Source organism: Pongo pygmaeus, chromosome 15 (assembly GCF_028885625.2).
Source record: "Pongo pygmaeus isolate AG05252 chromosome 15, NHGRI_mPonPyg2-v2.0_pri, whole genome shotgun sequence".
NCBI classification, from domain to species: Eukaryota; Metazoa; Chordata; class Mammalia; order Primates; family Hominidae; genus Pongo; species Pongo pygmaeus.
In genome coordinates, this window is record NC_072388.2 from 71,649,236 (window position 1) to 71,664,991 (window position 15,756).

Consider the following 15,756-nt stretch of genomic DNA (forward strand, 5'->3'; position numbering starts at 1 on the left):
ATACACAAACACACACACAAACACACACACACATGCACACACCTTGAATCTAAGCAAGTTTCTAATCAAACTACCAGTTTTCAGGAAAGGCAGAGGATGGAGAAAGACATTAAATACCATCCTCCCACCACTTCTAGAATGTGAGAAGTTCCACAAGACAAACAGCCCAAATTCTTCAACAAATTAATGGCATGGAGAAAAAAAAATGTGTGTGGTGGGGTGCAATACAGAAGAGAATACAGAAGAGGTATGCTGTGGAATCCGAGAGACTTCAGTTTCAAACAAACCAACTATAAAATGGCATTTTTTGACAAAGGGGGAAATGATAAGGGACTAGATAGTAGGTATTATAACTATTATTTTATTGGGTATGATAATGATATCTGTTAAAGACACACACTGAGATATGTGTCAGTTAAATGATAAGATGTCTAGAACTTGTTTTCAAATACTCCAGAAAAAAAATCAAACAAACATAAATCAACAAAAAGTAGGAGAAAAGAAGAGACGAGCCAAGATAGCCAAAATCTTGCTAAGTGACGAGGCTGGTCCCAGCTGTACCGGAAGTGCACCATCAGAGAGCTGCCCGCCCAGCCCCTGCACAGGCTGCACAGCCCCACACTGCGACAGGCTGGAGCATCTCAGTTCAGTGTGTGCCGCACTGGCCGACGTGCAGCGGCCGCCTGGGGACTTGCTTCTAATACAGTATAAAGCCCTGCCCCAGAGCTCCTAAAGCAGAATTTCTGAGTGGGGTCCTGGAAATCTGCATTCAATAAGCTCTCTCAGTGATACTAATGTCTGCTGAGGCATGAGAACCACGAGAGTGGAGAGCCCTGCCATGATTATCATTGGCCGCAAACCCACAGAACGCCCGGGACTAAGTGCTTATCCGTAGGAGGGGTAAGAGTCCTGCCTAGAGACTAAAGGGGTGAGATTCTCAAGCCTGAGAGTCAATTCTCCAGGTGGACAGCAGCAGTTTACTTCTGGAGGTCCCCCTCCACCTGGTTATTGTCACATGCCCTTGCAGACCCCTGACGGCCACCACAGAAAGCCCCTGCGCGTGTGAACTCTAGATTCAACCTGAATGCCTGGAAGTGCCTGACCAGTCTCTTGTTTTTATTCCTTCCACCTCAGTTTCCCCTCTGCCCTTCCCCAGGCTCTGGCTTTTTCCTTGTCCCATCCCAGGACCCCTGGGATGGTCTCAAGCCTCCAGAGCTCATGCCAAATCCACTGGGAGCCACCAGCTGCAGGCCCCTGCTACCCCAGCAACTTCTTTTTTTTTTTATGGTCATGATTATGGTTTATTTATTTTTTTATTGTACTTTAAGTTTTAGGGTACATGTGCACAACGTGCAGATTAGTTACATATGTATACATGTGCCACGTTGGTGTGCTGCACCCATTAACTCGTAATTTAACATTAGGTATATCTCCTAATGCTATCCCTCCCCCCACCCCCCACCCCACAACAGGCCCCGGTGTGTAATGTTCCCCTTCCTGTGACCATGTACCCCAAAAGCAGGTATCCTGACTCCATCATTCTGGCGCAGCACCAGGGACAAGGCAGGAAATGTCCAGCCTTCTTTAGTAACCAAGGAGTGGTGACAACAGGCACATTTTCCTTATCTTCCACCCTCACCCTGATCCCACACTTCAGCCCTCCCCAGACCTCACCACCCACTCAGGGTGCCCCCTCTGCCTCCTCTCCTCCCTCTTGCCAGCTCTGAACTCTTCCAGGCTACAACCTGGGATCAGAGCTGTTCTGGAGTTTTCTTCTTTGAGCGTTCTCCATGTAAGACCATGGCCGTGGTCTCCATCTAGCTGCAGTGGAGATCAATCGTTGGCCAGGCACCCCAGCCTCCCTCACCTCTTTCCTCGCTCATGTCATCCCCAACTTACCCGTCCTCTAGTCCTGTTCTTTCGCTTGGGAATATCCTCTTCCAAATCCTCTTCTTCATTCCCTTCTTCTACATTTTCATCATTTTCCAAAACCCTCTGAAATGAAAAAAAAAAAATAGAAAAGGTGAGAAATGAAATGCAAAGGGAAAAACCATCAAAGGGTAATTTTAAGGGTGTTCTGATTTGTTGTTATTTTTTAACACAGTGAAGACGCTGCCTTTGCTTGGGCAGTTGGGCCTCTGAAATGCTGCCTGGAGTTTGAACTCTTGGCACCACCAAGGCTCTCCTAAGCCCTTGGGCCCCTTCCAGACAAGTCCTCCCAGAACACTGACCTTTTTCCATTCTTTTTGCCCAAGAAGAGTTTTCTAACAAGAGACTATGCTGGTAGGGGCCCTTTTCTATGTGGGGCCAAAATGTTTTATCAAAACTTACTTTTGTAAATGTAATGTTTCTTTTTGCTCCCAAAGGGCCACCTCAGAAATATGGAAATGTTTCTCCTTTCTCTGCCATTCTGGAACCCTGCCCTGTCTGATGAAAACAAGTAACTTCCTGTTCATCTGACCAGATTTAACACGAATGTGCTGTTCATAATAAGCCACTGCTTTTTTTTCTTTTTTTTAAGAAAAATAGACTTTCATTTAGTACCCGACTTGTCATGGAGCTTAAAGATCATGAATTTGAAATTATCTCTCTCCAGCAGCTCTCCAGTCACATTGCAACATAGAATCCAATTTCCATTTTGCAGGTGAATACGCTGAGGCTGAAAACAGTTTTGAGTGCTCCAGATCATCCAGTGAAGCCATGACCAAAGCAAGGTCAGGTTCATCGGCTCAGGGTTTCCCATTCATTTCTCAGCACAGTGGCTGAGAATTCCAAGATGTAATCTGGCATACTCTCCATGTAGGGGCCTAAGCATGTCACTCCCTTTAGAGGAGGGAAGGAGGTAGGATGTGTTCCTCTGGGTTTAAGGGAGGGATAAAAGACTGTGGCAGAGGACCCAGCCCCACAATGGGAGTAGGAAAAGAGGGAAGGGGCATGGAGCTCACTGGGCTCCATGTCAGGGGGCCCAGAGGGTTGTTTTTTTTTGTTTTGTTTTGTTTTTGTTTTCTGAGATAGGGACTCACTCTATTGCTCAGGCTGGAGTGCAGTAGCACAATCACAGCTCAGTGCAGCCTCAACCTCCCAGGCCCAAGCCATCCTCCCACCTCAGCCTCCCAAGTAGCTGGGACTGCAGGCACATGCCACCATGCCTGGCTAATTTATTTTTTGTAGAGATGGGGGTCTCACTATGTTGCCCAGGCTGATCTCGAACACCTGGTCTCAAGTGATCCTCCCACCCCAGCCTCCCAAAGTGCAAGGATTACAGGCATACCATGCAGATGAGCTACCACACCTGGCCACCTGGGGGGTTCTTTAGGGGCTCTCTGTGTGATCTAGGGCAAGTCATAAATCTCTTCATGCCTCAGTTTCCCCAATTATACAATAGGAATTCCTTCATTCCATCTACAAAGATTTATCTAGTGCTGACTACATGGCAGGCTCCATGCTAAGCAAGCTGCAAAATGGCTACAGTCCCAGCCCCAAATGGACTTTCCAGTCTAGGGAAGGGAGGACAGATTTAAACAATGTGCATATGTCACCATATAATTACAACTCTTCTCAAAACAGTGGTAGGCAAGTTCAAAGTGCTATGAGAGGGTGTTAAGAGGGAGTTTTCCCTAATCCGAGGGCCAGGGGAGGCCTACATGAGAACATGAGCTGAGAAGTTGAGATGTGGAGGATGAGCAAAGACTGGCCTTGTGAATGAGGACAGAGGGGAGGGAGGGAAAAGGTTCTAGGCAGAGGAAACAGCATATGCAAACTCCCTGAGGCAGGGAGAGGAACACGGCTTGTCCAGGGAGCAGAAAGGCCAGTGTGACCAGTGCTTAGTGGCTCAAGGGAGATGGCATAAGATGGAGCTAGTAAGCGGAACAAGTACCATATTACACAGGGTAACCCCATCTCCTCTTCCTTGTGGTGATGGGTCAAATATCACAAATATGTTGAGAAGGCTGAGACAGCGGCACACATTGCACTGTCGTCTGATAACCATCGCTGTTTAAGTCGCCTCCTGGATGACACCTCTGGCCTGTCCTCAAAGCAGGAAGCCCAGGGGTGAGCCACCAGGCAGTGATCTTCCACCACTGCCCCTGGCTAGAATGTTCTGCTCTAAATCACAGGGATCAGGACACTTCTAGTCACCCAATCCACCCAAAGAACTCAAAACAGGTCTAGTAAATTCTTTGACTTCTCTACTAGGTTTATTTGGGAATCCACCAGCTGACAGCACTTAACGGGTCTCTGGGCCAGCCTTAACCATCTAACAGAGAAAAAGCATCGTCTGCTGGACATGACCTCTGGCCCAAAACTAGGAAATGTCAGCCCCCATTCACAGAATAAGTCTTTAGAGTTCCTGACCTGTAGGTGGGAACACTAGCAAAAGCCGACCGAGACAGTGACAAGTCAAATGCTCTGCAGCCTTTGGGGCAAAGACATAGTATAAATATAAGGTCTGGTTATGACTGTTGTTGCTGTTCGTAGAACCATCTTGCAAACTTTCCAGGTCTGGAAGTCACTTAATCATGGTAAGTTCCAAGTGCCTCGCATTTAAAGGTCATTGCCTTTGGCATCTCAGTACAACTCCAACTCTCATTTTTCATTATAAGGGTATTTATTACCCGCAGTATGGACTCTGGGTTGGAAGGTGAAAGACTGGTAGAGGCAGCTGAGCTAGTCCCCAGAGTGTCACATGGCCTCCATGTCTGGGAGTAAACTGACTTCTCTTCTCCCTGAGGCTCCATCCTCCCTCTGCCCATCAGCTTCCCTGTGACTCTAAAGCCTCTGTCTATGCCCCAGGCCTCAGATGTTGATGGCGGCGGACCCAGTGTGTCTGCATTTCCTGTGATGTGGCCCTGACACCAGAAGCCTCTCGACATAATTCAGGAGGAGCCAGGAGTTTCTAACAAACAAAGCTTGTTTCAGAGCTCAGGAAGCAGAGGGGGAGTCCTGTATCAGGAGTCGCGGATGGGGGCGGGGTGTCCAACTACAAAGTCAGCTGACCCCCCTGTAACAGACATGCATTCCTTGTCCAAGGACATTATCTGGAAAATAAACACATTTTAAAATAACTTTTCTCCCTGTTACTCTAAACAGTCTTTATGGTGATAACAGCGGTTTGTGGTTGTGTTTAAAAAAAAAAAAAAATGCTTTTTAAAGACTACATTATCTCTGGCCTGGAATACTGCAAAAATCTCCTGATTTCCCTCCTTCCGTTGCTGGCCCCACATCCAATCTCCTCTCCATGCAGCAGGCAACAGGATCTTTATGAAATACAAATTCACAGCCCTGATCAAAATCTTCCAAATGGCTTCCTTCTTTGTATCACATGGAACCAAAAGCCACTTCCCTGTCCTGTGGGAACTAGGTGGTCTGGTCTCAGCCCACCTGTCGAACTCCTGGGCTCTTTTTTCCCTGGCACAATACTCCGGCCACACAGGTCTTCTGTTCTCTCAACAAAACAAGCTCTGACCTGTCTTGGGGCCATCACACCCACTGCTCCTCTGCCCAGAAAGCTCTTCCCCAGGACCATCACTTTCCTGACTCTTCTCATCCCATAGGGTTGAGGTTAAATCCCTCAACTTGACCAGGCACGGTGGCTCACGCCTGTAATCACAGCACTTTGGGAGGCCGAGGCAGGCAGATCATGAGGTTAGGAGTTCGAGACCAGCCTGGCCAATATGGTGAAACCCCATTTCTACTAAAAACACAAAAAATAGTTGGGCATGGTGGTGGGCACCTGTAATCCCAGCTACTCAGGAGGCTGAGGCAGGAGAATCGTTTGAACCTGGGGGAGGAGGAGGTTGCAGTCAGCTGAGATCGCACCATTGCACTCCAGCCTGGGTGACAAGGCGAGACTCCATCTCAAAAAAAAAAAAAAAAAAAATCCCTCATCTTCCTCAGGAACTCTACTCTGATACTGAATCTTCATACTGTTTGTTCTCATGGATTTTATCCTAAAATGCAATTATTTTATTTGTTTCCTGCCTGTGTGTCACATTCAAATATGAGTGGAGAGGACAGGTCTCTCTTGGTCTCTGTGTCCCTAGCACCCAGCACAGTGCCTGCACAGAGGAAGCCCTCGTGAAACTTTGGTCAAATGAATGAATGAATGAAAAAGCATAATCCATTTGCTACATGTGTATTTTAATAATGCAAAGTCGATAAAAACACGTAAACTCATTTGACTTATGGTCCTGGCTTTGTCTTCTAGCACAGTAGACAGCAGACCCATGCGCTGCACTCAGCAGACCTTCAGTTTACATCGGAGATGATGGTGACGTGATGACGACAATACAGCACCAGCCCAGTGCTGCATGAGAAGAACTCAAGCCCACCACCAGCTTTAAAGGGAAAGGGACCCACATCCCCAGAGCATCAAGGCTCTGGGCAGTGGCTCTGCCCCATTCATTGATTCTGTCAAATGACATGAACTGAGCAAAAAAAATACTCTAGCAAGTAACACAGAGATGACAGACCTTGACTTCAAAATCTGGAAGTCACATACACACACACAAGGAAGAAAGCAGTAGGTGGCTTCAACACCAAAGGCAAGAAGAGATCCCTCTGGCTGGAGCGGAGACCAAGAAAGGCTTAATGGGGAAGGTGGCACTGGGGCTGAGTCTAAAACATGAGTGAGATTTGTACACATGGAGATAGAAGAAAACCCATGCCAGATAAAGGGCACAGCAGGACCAATGGCATGGAGGGAAGAAGGCTGAAGAACAGAGCAGGGAAAGGAGTAGTGGAAAATAAGCCTGAAAACCAGGTTAGGAATGGAGAGGACAGGCCCAGGAAGGTCATGCTCATCCTTTTCGATTTATTTAGTGGGAAACAACAGTTTTTTAGCAGAGTTTTGCTCTAGAACAAAAGGTCAGCTAGCAAAGTAGGACATGTCAGAGAGGGGAAGAACTGGGGATAGGGCGATTCCTGGAATCTGTTCCCTCATGTGTCCATTCAACAAATATTTATGTTGCACCTGGTAAGCACCAAGCACTGTTTGGGTGCTTGCGAGATATTAGCGAGCAGAACTGGCAACGGATCCTGCCCTCAAGGAGTTTACATTCTACTGGAAGAAAACAGACAATAAACAATAACATAATAAGTAAGTAAATTAGAAAGTACATTAGATGATGATAAGAGTGATGGAAAAGAACGAGAAAAGCAGAGTGGAATCGGGAGGCAGGGGCAGGCAGGGCAAAGGTGTGGAATGAAGTACGGCACGGTCAGGGACATCATTGAGAGAAGAGGAAGGCTGGGCACCGTGGCTCATGCCTGTAATCCCAGCACTTTGGGAGGCCGAAGTGGGCGGATCACCTGCAGTTAGGAGTTCAAGACCAGCCTGGCCAACATGGTGAATCCTCGTCTCTACTAAAAATACAAAAATCAGCCAGAGGTAGTGGTGCGCACCTGTAATCCCAGCTACTGAGGAGGCTAAGGCAGGAGAATCGCTTGAACCCAGGAGGCAGAGGTTGCAGCAAGCCAAGATTGCACCACTTCACTCCAGCCTGGGCGACACAGCGAGACTCTGTCTCAAAAATAAATAAATAAATAAATAAATAATAAAAAATAAAAATTAAAAAATGAAGAAGGTGAGGGTGAGAGGCAAGTGGACATCTGGGGAAACGGCCAGGGCAAAGGCCTGAGAGCTGGGACAGGCCTGGTGTGTTCTGGGAGGAACAGAAGGAGATTGTTGTGCGTGGAGTAGAGTGGGTGAGGAAAAGGGGAAGAGTGGAGTCAGAGAGGGGTGAGAAGGCCCTGAATTTCACTCTCAGATAGCAGGGGCAGTAGCGGGTTCTGAGCACAGGAATGATAGGAATAGACTTAAATTTTAAAAAGCTCCCTCTCCTGTGGTGTATCTAGACAACAGAATATTATTCAGCATTAAAAAGAAATGAGCTATCTGGCCATGAAAAGACATGAAGGAACCTTAAATGAACATTACTAAGTCAGAGAAGCCAATCTGAAAAGGCGACATACTGTGAGTCCAAGTATATGACATCCTGGCAGAGGCAAAACTATGGAGACAAGGAAACAGCCAGTGGTTGCCAGGCATTAGGACGGAGGGAAGGATGAACAGGCGGAGCTCAGAGGATTTTTAGGGCAGTGAAACTTCTGTATGATACCGTTAAGAGTGGACAGATGCCATTACACATTTGTTCAAACCCAAAGAATGCACAACGCCAAGTGTGAACCGTCATGCAGACTTTGAACACTGGGTGATAATGATGAGTCAGTGCAGCTCATCTATTATAGCAAACGCACCACTCTAGTGGAGGATGTTGATCACGGGGGAGGCTATACCAAGGGTATATGGGAAATCTCTGTACCGTCCTCTTCATTTTGCTGTGAACCTAAAACTGCTGTTAAAAAATAATTTTTTTTAAAGACTGCCTCTCAAGCATTATCAGGGAGACCACTGAGAAGACAACCGCAGCAGTTCACACAAAAGATGAGAGCAGCTTGGGCCAGGGTAGCAGGGGTGGGTGCAGGGAGAGGGGATGTGGGAGAACTGGGCTTATGTTGAAGGCACAGTCGACAAGGCTCCTGATGAACAGGATGTCAGGTGTGAGAGACAAGCAGGAGTCAAAGATGACCCCAAGGTCCTTAGACAAATAAAGGTGACAGTTAATGAGGATCTTCACTAGGGCTGCAGCTCGTGGAAAGGAGAGGAGGGAACAAACACAAGCCATGTTGTGGCAACTCAATGGAAAAGATTTGACAATTCATCTTAACACAGGAATGGCAGAGAAGAAGGCCAAATTCTGTGATTCATTCAATGCCTTTATCAAGACTCAACTCTACCCAGCTTGGGAAAGGCCCCGGGGACACTGGTGAGCATGACCGCATCGGCCCTGGCTTGATGGAACTTACCAAGCCAATCAGCAGTGTATTATTCCATTATTATTAATTTAATTGTAGTTTTAATAAATTAATAAATTTATTGAATATTAAATATGCACAATAGGTATAGAATAAAATATAAACATTTAATATGTAATATAAATTTAATAGAAATACAATTTAATTTTAATAATTTAATATTTAACTACCAATGCTATTATTTCATAATAGGATTAATTCATATTACACTACTCAATGGCAAACATTGTATTAGACAATGAGGATTCCAGACAAATAACAAATAAGAGATGGTAGGTGTGAAGTCAGGTGCAGTGACTCACACCTGTAATCCCAGCATTTTGGGAGGCTGAGGCAGGCGATCGCTTGAGGTCAGGAGTTCGAGACCAGCCTGGCCAATATGGTGAAACCCCATCTCTACTAAAAATACAAAAAAACAGCCAGATGGTGGCACATGCCTGTAATCCCAGCTACTCGGGAGGCTGAGACACAAGAATCACTTGAACCCAGGAGGCAGAGTTGGCAGTGAGCCGAGATCGAGATCACGCCACTGCACTCCAGCCTGGGTGACAGAGCGAGACTCTGTCTCAAAAAAAAAAAAAGAAAAGAAAAAGAAAAAGAAATGGTAGGTGTGCACCATTATAATCCTATTCAGTGAGAGCTTTAGAAGTGGCATGGATAGAGGGTAGTGGACCCATGGGGACAGAGCAGCCATCCGCCTGAAGGGTGAGGACTGCATGGGCTTGAGGGATGGCTGGGCACTGCTGGGAAAGGGAGTGTGCAGTCGTGGGGACCGGTGAGGCTGGGTGTGAGGGTAGGGGGTGGGCAAGCCGGACTCATATGGCCCTAGTTGGAGAAGACATTTCAAGCCTAGACGATGGACTCTTGGTTCCATGGGAACAAGGATTCAGACTGTTTTGTCCACCCTGTGTCCCTGGGACCCCGCACAGTCCCTGTGTTCACTAGGCTCAACAAATTCACTTTGAATAGACAGACAGAAGAGAGGGAAGGGAACCGAGGTGAAGGCAAAAATGACTCCTTCGGAAGATGGGTTAAGTCAGAAAAGAATTTGGGAGCTTCCTGGCCACCATAGAAACGACGCAGTCTGAGACTGAGCCCCGGCCCTTGAGGGAAGGATCTGGAGCCAAGCCGGTGCTGGAGTTCTGGAAACGCTATGGTGACAGGAACACTCTGTGGGGTCCCGAGCAGGTGTGGGAATACCTGTATTTCCTGGATGCTTTCCTCCTCTCTGGCATCCACCTTCTTCTCAACCCCCTCGCCACGGAGCAAGGCTTCCAGCGTGGTGCTTTCTGAGGTGAACCCATCCTTCTTCAGGGGAAGCTCCACTTCTGAAAAACAAAGATAGAAAGGCAGGTCAGGCCACTAGAAGCAGGCAGGGCAGGAGGGACAGTCCTGGAGGACACGCAGGGCCCAGGGCTCCTGAGGAGGACTCGGGGCCTGTGCTCTCTCCTCCTGGAAGCAGAGGAACACTGGAGCCCTGTCCAGCTTTTCCATCTCCATTTCATAATCCAGAGACAGATTCCAACCATGCCCACACCCCCAGAGGAAGCTGAGCCAGAGCAGAAAGGGTGCGGGGTGGATGTGGGCTCACACAGCCATGCTTCTGCCTCTCCAGCCATGACATCAGACAAGGCAGGCGTCGGGAGCCTGGAGCCCTTACTGCAGCCGCAAAGTGAGGATAGCAATGCCCAACTCCACAGGTGGTTTTGTAAGGGGAAATGTGTTCATTTGCATTAAAGTGTTTTGAAAACTCAAGCAATGCACAATGCTGGCAACCAAGTATGCTCATTACCTCCTATCCCAGCTCTTGTCTGTCAACCCCATGACCTCCTCATGGCCATGCTGACTGCCCAGCTCTGGTTTCCTCCATGAAAAGCTAGTTCAGCCTCAGAAAGGCTGTTCTCTTCAACCCAGGGGGAAGTGAGAGCCTCAAAAGCCACGGGAAGAGGAGTGAGGGCGAATGCCTCACAGGCCCCGGATGAGCAGAGTGGCCACTGCACAGCCACGCCACGACCTTTTTTTCTGAAGATATCAGGAGTTTGATCAGCTACCTGGGGCTTGAGAAGAGAAGCCCTGGGGTTGCCAGCAGAGAAGTGGCAACCCGAGCCAGCCCTGCCCAGAAGAGACACCAGAGAAAAGCTGAACCCCTTCCTCCAGGTGTCCCAAACTCCTGACCTGACAGAGGGTTGGTGTGTTTCTTTCTTTTCTTTTCTTTCTTTCCTTCCCTCCCTCCCTCCCTCCCTCCTTTCTTTCCATTCTTTCTTTCCTTTCTTTCTCCCTCCCTTCTTTCTTTCTTTTTCTTTCTTTCTTTCTCTCTCTTTCTTTCTTTCTCTTTTAGACACAGGGTCTTACTTTATCACCCAGGCTGGAGTGCAGTGGCACTATCATAGCTCACTGCAGCCTCAAACTTCTGGCCTCAAGCAATCCATCTGCCTCTGCCTCCCAAAGCACTGGGGTTACAGGCATGAGCCACCATCCCCTGCTGTTTTTTTAATTAAAGATGCAAACCTAAGGTACAGGTGATCATTCTGATTTACTAAAATATTTCTTCAACCTCTCCTCTGATCCTGGACCTCATACCCCCACACTGCCACAGTTTGATATGTGGTCCCTACCATTGCACCAGGTAAGCTGGGGGCAGGAACTATGATGCAGTGGTGCCCTAGAAAACAGGAGAGATGAATGGCCTGCTCTTATGGGGATATTGAGAGTTTAGTGTAGGGACTATTTACAGAGATGGGGAGAGGTGATTAAGGGATCCAACAAGGTAGGTTAAAGCATCCCAGGTGGGTTTTGCGCAGGGGTAAGGGTGGGGAGGGGCCATTACCGCTGCTGCTATTTTCGGAGGGACAGAGGGAGAGTGCTTGCAAGAACCTGGAGATAGCACCATTAGCAGAGCCCCAGGACAGGAGCTGTGGCTTGCAGAGGCCAGGAACCAGAGAAGAAACAGTCCAACCACTCTCTCCATCCATCCTCCATCAGCCTGCTGCGTCCTCTCCCAAGGGCCAACCTTAAACAGAAGCAAGAGGGGAAGGGAGCCCCCTTCACACAGCCTACCAAGGTCCGAGCAGGGTGAAGACGGAAAAGCATGGATCTGGAGGAGCAAATGGAAAGAGCCTGACCATCGAGCCTGCTCCACTGGGCTCTGTCCTGACTCCAACAGAACCCTACCTGCACTTTCCACTTCCTCCACCAGAAACAGAGGGAGTCTGACCAATCCACAAGGAAGGGGCACGTGGGCATCTATTAAAACTGAACAAATGCACACCTGTGGGTGACCGGCCCCCAGAAAAAGAAGGTGGGAAGGAGAAACAGCATCTAAAATCTCTTGAGAAACAAAGTCTTTGGGATTTTTCTTACCAAAAAAGGAGAGCAAAGGATCCACTTCCCATCAAGGAGCGCTACCACGAAATCAGCCACCTCTGAATCCATCTATCCATTCAACAAATATTTACTGAGTACCTGCCATATGACCACCACTGTGCTGGGACTAGGGACACAGGAGGTGAACCAAATAAAGACAGGCCCTGCCTTTAGGAGGCTTACAGTCCAAAGAGACAGATATTAAACACTAAATACAAAATCAAAATGCAATTACGAATTGTCATAAGTGCTATGGAGGAAAACGACAGAATGAAATGTGAAAGAATATAGGTAAGGGGGTCTACCTTAGATCAGGGAGTCAGGGAAGGCCTGTATGATGAAGTTACATTTAAGGCGAGTGTCAGACAAACAGCCAACTGTCTGCTTTAATGAGTTCATGGAGTACATCTCCACAGCCTGCTCTGATGACGTATTACTCTTTCTCCCAAGTCAGAAAAGTCTTCCAAATGTCTAATCTAAAGCAATTAGCGTGTGTTGCCTCATGTCCTGCCCTCAGTCAAAAGAGAACAGCTGGTCACAATCCCTCAAACTTATAATAATCATATATACATAGAGTTGAAGTTCATATTTGAGTATCCCCCTTAGCCTTCGCAGCACTAAATAAATCCTATTTATTAGTGTTATTTCCCAAAATGGTACAGCATTTTAGAGCTAGAAAAGACCTTATAGATCATCTAATTCAATCATCTCATTTTGTAGACCCAGAAAAGTTAAGTAACCACCAAAAGCCACACAGCAGGATGAGAATGCAGCTGAATGAGCTTTCCGAGTTGCCACTGAAATCATGACAAGGGCCCCCTCTCATTGTATTCTTATTAGTGGTTGACAGGCTCAGGCTGAGCCCTGACTGAGCTTTGGTACATCCGTGTATGTACATGCAGAGGGCTTGGCAAGCAGCAAACATTCAAAACTTAGTGGCTGTTACTGCTACGTATCAATCCCCACTACACCCAAGAGCACAGTTATTAACCCATTTTACAGATGAGGGCAGTGCAGCTTATAGAGGTTGAGAACTTGCTTGATATCACACAGCTGGTAAGGGGCAAAGCCCAGCCTTGAACTCAGTCTGCCTCCAGACCCAGTCACCTAATTAGGCTGCATGGACTCCACCCTGTCTCTCTGTGGTCCTTCCTTGAAAAGTCTTTTTCCAAACCTTTATGCATTTTCATTGCATTCTGAGACTCACTCCATAGTTTTCATATTTCAGGATAAAAGGCAGATCCTTAGCTGAGGATGAGGGCAGGTTTATGTCATGGCTTTGGGTTCTGCTCTATACGATCATCCCCATGCAATGTTCACCATTCTGCAACAGTATCTACCCACTATAGAATGCTCCATCAATAGTGAACTTCCCCCTCCTTCCTTCTCCCACTCCTCCTTCCTCCTCTGCTAAATATGCCTCCATCCTGCTTTCCAGTAATTGAATCTACTCTCTTGGTCCTCTTTAACCAAACTTTACCAGATAGGCACAGTAGAAGAATCAAGAGGGAAAACAGAACCAAATGGCAAAAGTGAAATGGAAAAAGCAAGAAGGGATTTCCAATAGCATCGAGAGTCCAATCCCTTAAACAGGAAAGTGAAGCACAGAAAGATACAGAGATTCTCCCAGGGTCACAGAGACATTTAGTGGCATCTTGCTTCCCTAATTACCACAATAGTTGATTTGCTCCCATAGATTCTGCCTTCAGACAGCCCTGGAGTCATACCCTAGCCTTGCCATGTATTAGTAAAGGGACCATGGGCTAGCTACGTAACCTAAGCCTCCGTTTCCATATGTGTTAAATGGGTGTGGTCATAGTATCCATTTCACAGTGTTGGCAATCAAACATGATAATGCGCTACATAAAGAAACTCAAAGAATCCACACACAAAAAAAACTAGTGTGATAAATAGGGTAGAAGATGAGGCTTATCAACTTTTGTTTTATTCTATTCAAAACTTAGATTCAAAATTAGATCATATATGTAAAGAATCTACAACATTGTAAGTATCCTAAAAATGCTAGATGTTATTCCCTAAGTTTGAATAGTTTTGATTTCAATGGTACAGCTGCACTGTCCAACAGAAATGTAATATGGGCCACTTATGTAATTTTTAACTTACTAGTAGTCACATGTAGAAAAAGGAAGAAAGTCAGGTGTCATTAATTTTAATAAGATATTTTAACCGATCTGGTATTTCTAAAACATTACCATTCAACATGAAATCAACATAAAAATATGGATGCAAAATTTTACATTCTTTTATCTGCATTGTCTTCAAAGTCTGGTGGGTATTTTCCACTTAGAGTGTATCTCAATTCAGACTAGCCACATTTCGAGAGCTCCACAGCCACAGGTGGCTACCAGCTACCATAATGGACAGTGCAGGTTTGCAGCATTAAAAGTAACATTAACTATGACTTTGCTTCCAAAAAATGGAAAGAATTTTACTGTGGTTCTTAATGTTGCCCACGTAATAGCTGCCGAGTGCCATTCCAAGAGCAGAGTTCTAGCGGATCACTGCAAACCCTGGTTGCAAAGCATGATGGGTAAGGCCTGCAAGGTCAGAGTGAAAGGGTAGCCATCCCTCTCTACAAACAAACACAGGGTGCACTCTGCCTCCTGACCACAGGAGGTCCCAGAGTGAAGGAGGAAGAAAGGTAACAGGTCCAAGCCCTTGCATAATGTATGTCCTAGACACACTTCTATTGAGCCCTTAGGGATTTCATTTATCCAATTTTATTTGAATATGGCCCATCTGGATATAGGATTTAATAATTCTTTGAAAGTGTACTCATTTTGAACCTCACACAAACTTGGGGCCCACATAACCCGACAGGAGCCATTGAACCTTTAACATTAAAAGAAAATGGTCCAAAACACACACATAATTCATCTTTAAATTAGCCTGATTTTATACACATGGATATAAACCCATGGATCGTTACTCTCCCCAGAGCGGCAGCAGCTGTCACCCAAGCCAGCCGCCTCCCTGGGCCCCCGTAAGCAGCTCTGCCTCTACTTCTAATTGGGAACAGAGATACTCCTTGGGTGACTTCCAGCACGATCCATCACACCAGAGACAGCTTCTGTGCAAACCGAAGCAAATCGGTTTCTAAATAAGAAAAAACCTCCTAGACAAACAAGGATTGAAGCATAGAAAGTCTTTTAAAAACAACTAAAAAAAGCACAAATAAAAGCAAAAAAAAAAAAACAGAAATTTCCAGCAAAAAGCAATGGCTTCTTCTCTTTAGGGCTACAGACAGGGCAGCCATCCTCTTGGGTGCAGATCAAAGCCACAAGCTTTTGACATAGGTGCCCCAAGCCTGCCACCCAACGCACTGAAAGCAAAGCTTCCACTGGGTTGTTGGAGCCACCGAGCTCATTAACAGGATGCAGGCGAGATGAGTCTGAAAGTGCAACATGGGAGCACAGTGAGTAATTAAATCCCAGGTCATTTAAAAATGCAAACGCCACGAATGTCATGAGCTCCCCAAGCCTCTGACTCCTTCTC

General features: G+C 46.6%; 1 protein-coding gene across 6 annotated transcripts in view; it reads right to left on the minus strand.

The window, feature by feature from the left end:
• Positions 1-15,756, minus strand: part of DPF3 (double PHD fingers 3) — a 279,265-nt gene that overhangs the window by 106,373 nt on the left and 157,136 nt on the right. For all 6 annotated transcript variants that reach the window (XR_010123747.1, XR_010123749.1, XR_010123748.1 and 3 more), the window contains 2 exons: positions 10,078-10,205; positions 1,900-1,995 (listed from right to left, as the gene is read on the minus strand). Coding sequence is in view for 3 of the 6 variants with exons in the window: in XM_063651786.1 (XP_063507856.1) it covers positions 1,900-1,995; positions 10,078-10,205 (224 nt within the window). In the remaining 3 variants the exon portion in view is untranslated. The remainder of the gene's footprint in view (positions 1-1,899; positions 1,996-10,077; positions 10,206-15,756) is intronic.